The sequence below is a fragment of the Bicyclus anynana genome, chromosome 17 (genome assembly GCF_947172395.1).
Source record: "Bicyclus anynana chromosome 17, ilBicAnyn1.1, whole genome shotgun sequence".
Lineage (NCBI taxonomy): Eukaryota > Metazoa > Arthropoda > Insecta > Lepidoptera > Nymphalidae > Bicyclus > Bicyclus anynana.
Genome location: NC_069099.1, coordinates 786,773 through 799,450, shown reverse-complemented (window position 1 = coordinate 799,450; position 12,678 = coordinate 786,773). Strand labels below are relative to the sequence as shown.

The following is a 12,678-nucleotide window of genomic DNA, read 5'->3' as shown; positions in this document are numbered from 1 at the left end:
AGGACGCATCTATGGAAAACAAAAATATCCGGGGAAACAACTGGTAACCGAAGTCTCCCTGCTCTCCGAGGCACGGAGGTATGAGACCACCAATTTTCAACACCAGGCTACTACAAAAACAATCCTAAAACATATAAAAGCTCAATGTTTCATACCCCAGCCCGTCCTTTACGATCCAGACGATGTCATGACGACCGACAATGCTTTTTTCATACCCCAGCCCGTCCTTTACGATCCAGACGTTGTCATGACGACCGACAATGCTTTCCAGGCAACACAAACACAAGTTACACAGCGTCTTCGCCGGCGAAGACGAGGTCTCCGATATCTAGAAGACGCCCTTAAAGAGTCGTTCCGTCCTCGTGTCTTTTTTTAGCCTTCGGGTCTCATCGGCGATACTTCTGCGTTCGCCCAAACCCCCTGTAGCGTAGTGGTACGAAATTAAAAAAAAGCCCAGCTCGACTTGAACCCAAGAGCTCATACCAAGCTATAGGCTTGCCACTAAACGAACAAGTTATAGTTTGTAATATTAGTAGACGTGCACTATAAAGCAATGTCTAGATCAAACATAATTTAGGTCTTAATCGCTCGCTACGCGGCTGAGTTGCGCGCAATAGGTAAACATTACATGCTCGAGCAAGCTCCGTACACAAATTATTGTAAACAGATACTAGATATTACCCTATTATTAGCTTTACCTACTCTGCTGAGCGAGATTTAACGAGATATACGAGCTTTCAGGATATATTTTGATGAAACTGGGCGCCTATTTCGCAGTTTTAAGTAAATACAGGGTAATCAGTGTTGTGGCACTGCTTACCCTGAGGACTTGTTTACTACATACATTACATCATTATAAACCCATATTCGGCTCACTGCTGAGTTCGAGTCTCCTCTCAGAGTTTAGTTTTCTCAGAGGAGTTAGGCCACCATCACGCTGGCCCAATGCCGATTGGCAGATTTCACACACGCAGACAATTGAGAAAATTCTCTGGTAGGTATGCAGGTATCCTCACGATGTTTTTCCTTCACCGTTTGAGACAAGTGACATTTAAAACCTTAAAATGCACATAACTAAAAAGTTAAAGGTGCATGCCCCGTACCGGATTCGAACCCACACCCTCCGGAATCGAAGGCAGAGGTATTATCCAATGGGTAATAAAACCAAAATCTTAGTATCTCAGTATTTGGTACTATCTTCAGTAGTCTATTAAAAAGCAAAGTTACGTTCAATTTAGATTTCTAGTAGTAGCTATAGTGAGTCCAAAGGCCCCATAAATGTAGGCACTACCTAGGTATTTATAGATAATGTCTAAGCATAGGTAGTGTGATAAATAAGGTTTTCCAAAACAAATTTATTTACTTAACGTCTTAACCATAAGTCCTAAGCCACCTTGTTATTTGTATCAAGTTTACATTGCTGGGCATGACGAAAAATGTCTTATATCACTTGGTCCACAACAATCAAATATACACACAATATAAAGCACTTAAGCAGGTTACCTACCCATAGATAGTAGATACAGTGGATGCTCTAGACTCGGCAGAGGCTCTTTATATAGGTACGGACGCTATACAGACAGACGGACCGCATCCGGGGCAGCCATTAATCTGTGTCAACAAGACGTCGAATCAGTAATTAAGAAGTTTATCATAAAGCAAAAAACTAAGCTGCGCGAGCGTGCGACCTAAATATCAGCGGGCGGTGCGTGGTCACAGTGTCAGCGGATACGATATTTAAAATCTCTAATAAACTCCAAAAAACGAGTGTACTTCCGATAGGGTTGTCAACCGTACTATAATAAATAGTATTGTACTATATTTCCGGTCTGCGTACTATTGAAGAAAAATAAATAGCTAGTACACAAAAATACTATATTTTCAACACTGATATTTAATAAACTATATTTTTTATAGCTAAATCTGAATAATACTATATTTTTCTGAAAAAATTTTGACAAACCTAACTTCAGACCACACTACCGAGTTAATACTTGTATAACTCTCGCTCTCAACGCCCATTCGGCTCAACCGATTACATTTTTTCGTCAGCTTACTCCAGTCCAGCGTGCATAAAGTAGTTTTATTTCAAAAACTAAAAAGTCTCGACGTGAAGGCATAACGCATTTTCACATTAATTAGCTATACCTATCTATACTTGTACCAGTAGAACTAATCTGTAACAATGTGTTATTAACACGCTTCACTTGTAAGTATCTTTTTAGGATTAAAAATCTTGGAATCATAATTTGACCCACTTCCCGGTCTTCGATTAGGATGGAATTTTGCACACGCTGAGTTCTGATGACAATACATGACTAGCTAAGAAACATCATTACAAATCCAATATGGCGGCCTCCCCAAAATGGCGGACTGGTTAAGGGTATCAAGCGTGTTTTTTAGTTTTTTAAACTATTCATTATTAAGTTATAACTCAACAGTGTAAGTCCCAAAATCGCCTCAATATCATGTTGTCACAACACTATAGAGAGACGCTAGGGAAAAATAGAGACGAATGAAACTCACTCTGTCGAATAATAAAAAATTAAAACAGAATAGAGCTATTAACAGCTCGCAATGACACCACACTGCATCCTAAAATAATTTAATTTACGTTCCTTGCGGTCCGCGATGAATACCGCGAAATAAAACTGAAGATCGTCGACTTATCTCTGCATTGCAGATTGGACTCCAAATAATAACGCCAAAGAAAATAGTTTCTAGTGGTTAAGTGAATAAGCTTCTACAGTTTTGTATAGATAAAGTAAAACACAGACCAATGTGGCCACAGTAGCATACAATTTTTGCTCTTTTAAAAAACCTCTAAACCTTTTTTTTAAATAGCTCCAACTAAAGGTCTTTCTATGATCGCTAACGCTTCCAAAACTAGTAAGATGTATGGGAATCACATTTGCTATCGACAGGTCACGTGATCAAGATCTGTAATTCCAAGATATTCTAGTTTTCGAAGCGTTAGCGATCGTAGAAAGAGAATCGACATGCCACTTCGATAGGAGACCTGGGCTGTTTACCGAGGAGCTATTTTAACCCACGCGGGATATTCAGTTTTTTCACAAATTCAGTGGGAACCTTTGATTTTTTCGGCTTATAAAAATAACCATAAATAATAATAAATTTATCTTTAAATCACAATAAATAGGACTAAAAGCTTAAAATGCTTTCTAAGTTCCCAAATTAATGAAAGTTAAGACATTGCTGTTTCACCTTCAGGGCTACTCCTGAAAATTTCTTGAATGATTCACTTCAGCTTAATACACAGCTAAACAAGACTCAAAACCAGGACCTCGAAATTCTAAGCTGCAAAGGTTTACCTCTGGATCAACAAGGCATTCATGTAAATATAATCATTATCAGCATATTTTACCGGCCCACTACATAGCCAGGCCCTCCCTCTTTATAGGAGAAGGTTATGGAACTTGGACCCACCACACTATTCTAAAGCAGGTTGACGGGATAATAATAACTGGAACATTACTATAACACTATATTAAATATTTAACTATACAAATTCACGCTTTATAAACATCAGTATGTTTATAGTTAATTTTCTTATCAATGCCCAGCAGTTGTCTGATGATGAACTCCGGCAGCCGCTTGTGTCGCCAGCGCGTGGGCAGCGGAGTGTGGTTGGCTTTCTGCAGCTTAGCAGACACGTACTGCTCTGCCGAGAACTCGTTTGCTTGCTTCACCATAGACAGCAGTTCATGCTGGAAGATCTTCTCCTTTTTTATGCGACGGTTTTTCTTTACCTGGAAATAAAATAAAAATATAATATAATAATTGTAATGGAAATACTGAATAGTAAAAAAGTCAAGTATCTCTCTATTATATTTAACAACTTGCGAACGCCCGCGACTTCGTCCACGTGAAACTCGATGTAAACTTTCAACTACCTCTACCCTACCCCTACCATACCCCTACCCTACCCTTACCCTACCCCAAAAAAAAAAGTATCCTATGTCCTTCTCCTGGCTTTAAACTACCTCCCTGCCAATTTTCAGCTAAATCGGTTCAGCCGTTCTTGAGTTATAAGTGGAGTAACTAACACAACTTTGTTTTATATATATAGATTTAAGTTTATTGCATCATATCTATAGTTGCAATATACAGAGCTTCATCTTATGAGACAACAAGGAAGTAGGCTGGTTCTCTGTGAGGCTGACTTACTCAGAAGTTACTTAAATAGTTCTCCAACTTATCCGTCTCCTTTGAGGCTAGGCTTTTTTTGAACTTGGCCTGACAATACCATGGGCCTAGCGTATGACTTAAGAGTTTTATCTTACTGTTAAACAAAATGATGTGACAATTTTTCTGGGCCCTTATTTGATGAATTTGCCAGTCTTCAGAGAATAGTTATACCATTGCTGACCACACTGTTTATTCTAACTTACAACATGACATTAGGGTGATAATGTTAAATTCATTACACTCAGATTCACAGGGGTGTAGGTGAATTTATCTTAAAAGAAAGAAAAACTCAGTATCTCATGATCCAACCCAGGACTTCTTTAACCACAACCACACAGGCTAACCACTAAATAAATAAAATAAATAAATATACATAGTAGCTTGTGTTATGGGTGCTAAGATAGTTGATATTATAATATTAATATACAATTATATACTACATATAAATACTTATATAATGTATAAATACACACAGACACTGAAAAAACACCCATGCTCATCACACAAATATTTTCCAGTTGTGGGAATCGAACCCACGGCCGTGGATGCAGAACAGCAGGGTCACTACCCACTGCGCCACGCGGCCGTCAAACCACTGGATCAACAAGGCCGATTTATTTTAAAACATTGAAATAATATATTTACCCGAGCCCAGCGAAACCTCATCCTCTTCCACAGCTTCCTCCTCTGATGTTTCTTCATCTTTTTACGTCGAATTACAATCAAACGGACCGCTTGCTTCTCTTCTTGTTGTATAGGAGGCAAGCCTATCTCGTCCTTCCTCCAATTAGAGTCAATCAGAGGCAATATAGACCGAGGATTCACTATGGGGACATAGGTGAGAGGATCTTGCTTCCTCTTTACTCCATTGGGCTGCTCATTGATCTCAAAATTGATAGAACGAGGCGTAAAAGACAAAGATTTTGCTTTTGAAATTACGTTTATCTTTGACTTCGTTGTAGTATTATTGCATTCCTTTAAAGTGGTCAGTGCTGTTTTTAAGTTTACTAGCCGTAAATCTGGAAATACACACGATTTTATGTTAAAAATTTGGTTACTTTAATCAATAATAAGAAATAACCTGTTCCATACTTACATTTTACGGTGTTTTGTAGTGAGTTCATCATAGTTGCGGTATTTAATATGACATTTTTTATTAACAATACAATAATATTATTTTCTATCAGTATTTTGCATAAAATCTATTTTTTATTTTACAGAAAACATAACCTCCAATTCCAAAGGTTAATGACAATGACAACTGACAAGTGACATTTGAGCATTTGACAATCAATGACAACCTCAGAGCAGACATTAAATAAAGGAGACAACTGACAAGTACGAAAGAGTAAAAATACTTGATATGATTTCCAGAGAAACTGCAACATCTAGAATCGTCCTCCGAAAACTAGTCGATCATTTAGTTTCATAGTAGCGACATAGATGGCGCTCCAACACATAAACATGAAATAACATGTATGAATATTTAGGAATCCTTACTCATAAAGTATAATCAGAAACCCACTGACAGATAAGTACTAATGTCAGTGGAAATCGCAGAATTCATTAATCGACTTAAAGCTTGTACCGAATCGAATCGAATTCGAAATAAGAAAACAAAACAACATAAAATATTATAATTTTTACTGTCTTCGAGCTGATAAGCTACAACTCTTGTCTTTCTTCACATATTATAAAATATATCCGTCGGCACAGCATTCACATCACCAACTATAGCAATGGCCATTTGATTACCTGAAACACAAATCATAAGTTGCTAGAAACCTCCTCATCATTATCTCCTAAATTTTAAGCAATCACTATAGCTTCAGGCCTCCTTCTATTCAAAGGGGATACATTATAGACTTTAGACCCAACATGTTACTCGAATGCGGGTAAGTGGATTTAGGATGATTTTTCATTTTGTAACAAGCATTACTCGAATTACATAAAAAAGTAAATTATATAGAAATTGTAAACAAATATTGCAAGTCCAAACAAAACCAAGCCTTGTGATAATGTTTTTTTTTTTTCAGAAAATTTTCTCTTTTCTATGGATTTTTTTCAAGTGTATATTAACACGTAGGTATAATTAAATATGTAAAATCAACTTTTGATTAGGCTATATCTAAAAGAGTCTCACGAACTTTTCGACGCCAGTGTGGCGGCTGTGCCGGCGATATCATGGTTGGAGACGGAGTCGATCAGAGATATGGAGTTCTCTACAGTGTCTATGGACGCGCAAGTGAGAGCCTGCAGTGCCAGCCCTTGGGAAGCCTTCACTGGGTCCTCGTCGTGGAGAGCGAGACTTAACTCTGGAAATTCATAAAATGGAAATTAAGTACACTAAAAACTGTCGCAATAAGACGAATATCTTTAGCATTCTATTCACTGTGAAGGTTCGGGGTACAGGTTGTGACAGAGAGAACAGCAGAACTGTGAGGCAGAGAGAACAAGAGACTCCGAGACTTGTGGCACAGGTGTAGAGTGAAGGAGTTCATGAGATGACCTTTATGACATGTCAACACTCATCTTCGCTGAACGTGTTGTTCTTCTTGCCCAGCCACGTTTAGTAGGACCGCTAGAGCAACTTTGAATGCCCGTTATAATGCATCATCATCATTTTGCGTCTATAGATCCATTGCTGGCTACGGGAATTCCAAACACCATTGTGCTGAGCCACCTGCATCCAGAGACTCTGCGCAAGGGCTGCTACCGAAGAGGATCGACCAATACAGTATATTTCATGGGATCAAACTGGAACCCCAACATCTTCTGACTGTGTCCCACTCATTGTGACTCCAACTTTACGACACTTTGGTGTAGTTTTGGTTCTTTTACGGATCTTCTTTTAAGCGAATTGATCACGCAAAAATATCGTATACTACTCAAGCAACTTTAAAAACAACATGCTATTTTTTATGACAGGCAGATATTTAAATTACATTAAGCAAGAGTTCTTACGCAGCCTCTTTTTTCCATCTTCTATTTGATGTGCATTCAATTTGAAAACGTTTGCCAAGAAATCCGTTGCTAAGTAGGCGACGTTGCTTGCTGAACACGCTCTTGATTTTGCTACTATACCTAAAAATGTACAATAATTTGAGAACATAATCTCAATACACGTTCCTAATCCTACAAGACTGTGGAAAGGTTTATGCATGAACATACTTTGTGGGTCTGGAATTACTGTCATATGCGTGTGAGAACTAATTAGGACGATTAGGTTAACTAAGGTTAACCGCCACAGGCCAGCATCTAATAGAAATTGTTTCTATCATGCGAAGTTTTGACCTATTATAGGAGATGATACACACACATCAAAACTGTGTACCTGATGCTCTGAAGTAGCTTTGTATAAATCTTATACTGGAGAAATCTGTAGCTATATAACGATTGTTTATAGGTCCTCATCGTTCGCAAGGCCGTTTCTGTTAAGAAGAATGAAGACACCCCCCTATCCCCCAGTTCCCGACGACAGAGAACTTTTGAGTCTGTTTTAACAAAATAGTCCTCTGACAAAGTGATTGAGATCCCATTATAATATGTGCTCTGTTTCCAATAGCATAAAACCGGCTCTGGCCTCTGACTCAAGGAATATTACAAATACATATTCTCCTGGCAATAAGTGCCTACCGAAAATACCAGTTTCTGCATACGAAATATTGAACGCTCGATACTCAGCAAACATATCCCCCGCTGACAATTCTCGGGCCGGTCCTTGAGCAGTTCTATCCAGTTCGTGTTGACTCTGGAACATGTTGCCGACACCGCAGGCCGACGCTACTATTGTATGCTTGAAGAGTTCACTGTAACAAATTACAAATAGGTAGGTAAGTACATTACACAATGTCTTTTTCGAAATGTCATTTTAACACGTTCTTTGCCCAAGGCATCAAATGAACCGAAGTTTTTTTAACGTAAATTACTCTCATTTGAAATCATTAGGTATGATAAGAAGTAGGTCCAAATTGACCTTGAAACTTGAAACTTCTATCTATGGGAAACTTTGAACGTATGGTTCATCTTAGATTGGCATAATCTCTAGGCTTTATTATCTTATAGGTACATTGATCAAAAATTAATAACCAATAAAATGTCCGCCATTTTTGACATTAATTTTTCAAAAAAGGGTCCTGAAATACCTACTTAAAAAAAATTAAAAGTTTACTCACTGCACATTATTGGTACCACAGCCAGTCAAAGCTGCCGCGATCCAGGTTTCGCTGCCGGGACCCATATCGTAAGTCTCAATGCCTCTGCGGAAGCAAGGCCGAGTGTGACACTGTTCAGATACGGGCCTTTCCTAGTGGTAAATCAATCCAAATAAGTTTACTTATTTCAAAGGGCTAAACTAAAAAATATACCTACCATCACCCTGTCGGTCCACGGTAGAATGTCGCCTGTCAACCAGTGAACTTATTTCACGGGTGGCGGGTTTAATCAAATGTTGTCAATCGTCCTCTAGCATAAACCAAGCGTGCATGTAACGTGTGGTCACCGAGTTGTGTACAAAGAATGGTGGTGCTGATTAGGTATTCGGGTCAATGAACTATAAAAAACTTGGAACGTCAAGTTGGTTTTTCTTTTTGTAGCGACACTGTTATCAGTTCGAAAAGCAGATTCTACTAAGAAGAGAAGGCAAGAAACTCAACAAATAACTTTATATCATGAAGAAAGATGAGACACAAAACCGCCCAATACCAATAGGTAATTGAAATGCTCTTTATGTTCTTATCTAACAACTGAAATTAAGAATAGATAATGTGTTTGAGTTTGGACATTGATTAAAATTACCGAAGTTAAACCGAGGCCATAAAACGAACGTAATTTTTGTTTGTCAGTCCGTCTACACTTATCTCCGAAATTGTAAAAAGGTTTTTACAGCTTGATAAAGCTAAATCTAGAGCAAACTAGGCTCTATTTTATTACTATCGGACATAGGAAAAATGTTATCATCAGTCTCTTTCATACCAAACTTTACCTTTATTTCTTTTATTATATTTATAACAAAGTCCTTCCAAAGAAGTTATTAACTTACCACCTTAAATTCGATCATTTCGGCCAGCTGAACAGTCTCCTCAAACGGTATACCCACAGAGGCCACCGCACAGTGAATTGTTTTCAAGTGTAATTTGGCGAAGTTCATCAAGGTATCAGAAGACATGGAGTTAATCCTGCCTTCTTCACAGAACATAGAGTTGCCGAGTGGACCGGCCCAGCATGCGTTTTGGACGAGGTCTAACACACGCTGTTCTGGAGACATCCTTGTTAAATCTCCCCTGACTAGCGTTCTTCGGTCATCTATCACCCAATCGCTGTATGGGCACCTGGTGAAAAAATGCAGTGGCTTACCCATAACAGCTTATTTATAACGGCGAACTGCAGAAAAAACCTTTCACTTTAGGAGAGCTAAGAACACTGCCAACGCGTTTGCAGACATAGGGTGATGGATTTAAAGATTGCATCTAATGATAATGTGCGGGACAAGCGGCTTCACGTTTTTCCGTTGTTCGAGCCATCTAATTCAAGGCTGTCAATTTTTCGGAAGAAACAAAATAATCTTTTTTTACAGACTTCATGAGCGTAACTACTATGCCAGCTAACCACCGAACAGTGGCAGTAGAACGGAACAAACTTTCAGTAGGTACCTACCTTAACATTCACCTTTACGGTTTCCCTGTAACTGTAAGTATTAGGTTTAGGAGACTTTTACTATGAAACCTACATAACAAATTACCTACTCTATTTATTAATATCAGATCAAAGTGTGAGGAACCTCTTGCGATCACGTGTACAATCATAATATTTTTTGTGAACAAAATCACCTTCTGTGTGTAGGTGGAAAGGCAAAAAAAACAGCGAACAAATGAAGTTTTTGCCAACAATTAGTACGCCTTTTGCGTAGAAATCACTGTTTTATTACGGCGCTTAAAAAAACAATAACGGGGAACAATTCATAATACATTTATTGTGCTGTTCTTCGCGAGAAACCTTTTTAAGTCAAGACAAGCGCGTGCCACCAGCTCAAGCAACCAAGGGCATCAAGCTTTGCACCGGTGCGTTCTTAAAATATTTCTGACTCTCCAGAATCAGTCCCCTTTAGTATTCCCCCCGCCTCAATAAAAAAGGGTGGCATCAGATTCGTTGATTAACCGTGGTGAGTTATAAAGTACCTAAATCAATCATTCACAATGAACTTCAGCAAAATTACGTTCAACAATTACTCAGATTTAAATCAATAAAAATTTGCAACTTGCACCTTATCGCCGCATCCACCAAATAATCTTTAAGCTTGCAGAATAGAGGTAGAGGACATCTCAAGGTAAAGGCAAGGCTCTGTCTGTCCGAGGTGCAGGTTAAGTAAGCCCCTTGTTGTTGCAACAAACGGAGCTTTGCGAAGGCGGTGGATGTACCTCCGGATCCTGAGGACATGGCGCGGATGAAGTGGGTCGCGCCGAGGTCGTCATTAGTTTCGTATCGAGAACCAGCCTGGGAAGTTAACAAATTATTATTATACCGCGCTGGTGCTAATGCTATAAAAGTCCTACGTATTTTGGGTATTGATAACTACTTACGCAAAATACGTAGGATTTGATATTAACAAGATATTGATCAGTGTCATGAGAAGTTGGTAACAAACGTAGGCGATCTAAGCTGGACGTTAACTGAGGATATATTTGTACAGGATGGTTTCAACTGGGAATAGAATGGTTAATCTCTTGACGGTAGGTATCTCTTTACCTGTAGAATGGTAGCTAACAACGGCTAATTCTGATACCACAAGACATTTCAGATTAAGTCTGGTTTAGCAAGGAATCTCATCCAGGATGTTACAAATTATAAACGTGTCATATAAAAATTAAGTCACAGAATATATTACCAGTGCCTCGACACAATAATAAGTAAATACCTACCTATTACATACGTTGAACAAACACATTAATTTAGCCTTCTCCCTACATTTAAAAGTATTGTTTCATCATCATTATTAACAATTCATGTTCGGCTGACTTATGAGCACAGGAGCTCCTCTCAGATCAGAATGAGAGGGTTTACACGAATAGTCCACCACGCTGACCCAATGTGGATTAATAGAGAATTAAGAAAATTCTCAAGTATGCAGGTTTCCTCACCATGATTTTCCTTACCGTGTGAGACACGTGATATTTAATTTCTTGCACAAAACTGAAAAGTTGCATACTCCGGACCAGATTCGAACTAACGCCATAGAAGGCCGAGAATTCACTAGGCTGAAAGGATTGTTTACAAATAAGTTATTCTAAGCTAAACACCTGGAACATAATAGTGCAAGCAGTCATCAGTGACCCAGAGCATCTCGCCGCCACGATCTGGATGCCGTTGAGCATTTCCGACTTCTGAATCTCCCTCGGTCCGTACACATACTGCGATAAACATCTGTGCCTGCTCGTAAATATGCTTCTGAATATTTGACACGATAGCTTTTTCATTTTTAAACAAATAATAAACGAAGATTCAAAAACTTGTTGTTGTTGTTGTTTTTTCAATTACCGCAAATAGTTAATTAATACAATATCGATTCATTGATGTCATTATAGAAGTCTCCCGATTATGACAGGCAGTCTTTACTCTACAGGTAACTGTATTAAAACTTCATGTCTAAAATCTAGCCCTGTCAAATTAGCCGAAATTATACTCTTTTATAAAATCCCATGAAGGTCGTTTACATGAACGTTAGAGACTTAGAGAGAGATTATTATAATGCATTTATGATAAGTCCATATATAACTATATATCTAGGACTTATCATAAATGCATTACAATTATTCGTTTTAGTCTTTTATCAAAACGGTTAGTTTTATGACAATTAGGTAATTTTTTCACAAAAATTGTCTTTACAAGTATTTCCTAATATTAATTTTAATTTCTAATTTCAGAGAAAAGAAATATTCTAAATTGTTTTATGTTCACAGTAGGTAAGTACTACTACCTTATATTATATAGGTACATAGCACACAAAATGTAGCTATCAACCAGGTTTGGTAGAGTTTTATTTTCAACTAATATTACTAATAAGGCTCTGAAACTACTGTTAGGTACTCTGTACAGACTCGTAAATCTATGACTGAAACGATTCGAAAAATTCTTTCACTGTTGGGAAGCTATATCCACGAGTGCTATAGGCTATATTTTATACCCGTATTTCTTATGGGAACGGGTAATACGCGAGTGAAACCGCGCGGCGTCTGCTAGTTTTTAACAACACAATATGGGTAAATAGCATTACCTACCTATCTAATATGTAGTAGGAAAATAGTTTTGTTTATTTAATAAAGGTAAGTAGGTGTGTACTTAATGGCTTTGATTAGCTACCTATCTTGTTATTCAAATGCAGAATGATCCCACAAGTAATATAATGGAATTACCACGGTAAGCAAACTAAACATTTTTTAGAATAAAATGTTTAGGTAAGCCCATAGTAAAGAT

The 12,678-nt window shown here is 38.0% G+C and overlaps 2 protein-coding genes across 2 annotated transcripts; both read right to left on the bottom strand.

Moving 5' to 3' along the window:
- Positions 1-3,491: 3,491 nt before the first annotated feature.
- Positions 3,492-5,474, bottom strand: LOC112046130 (uncharacterized). Its single transcript, XM_024082631.2, has 3 exons — positions 5,306-5,474; positions 4,855-5,228; positions 3,492-3,770 (listed from the first exon to the last, which is right to left on the bottom strand). The coding sequence occupies exons 1-3, from the start codon at positions 5,334-5,336 to the stop codon at positions 3,531-3,533; spliced, it is 645 nt and encodes a 214-aa protein (XP_023938399.1). The 5' UTR covers positions 5,337-5,474; the 3' UTR covers positions 3,492-3,530.
- A 363-nt stretch (positions 5,475-5,837) lies between these two features.
- On the bottom strand, positions 5,838-11,937 carry LOC112046129 (cytochrome b-c1 complex subunit 2, mitochondrial). Its single transcript, XM_024082630.2, has 8 exons — positions 11,505-11,937; positions 10,472-10,701; positions 9,251-9,539; positions 8,385-8,515; positions 7,846-8,018; positions 7,174-7,293; positions 6,357-6,524; positions 5,838-5,964 (listed from the first exon to the last, which is right to left on the bottom strand). The coding sequence occupies exons 1-8, from the start codon at positions 11,679-11,681 to the stop codon at positions 5,894-5,896; spliced, it is 1,359 nt and encodes a 452-aa protein (XP_023938398.2). The 5' UTR covers positions 11,682-11,937; the 3' UTR covers positions 5,838-5,893.
- Positions 11,938-12,678: the final 741 nt, after the last annotated feature.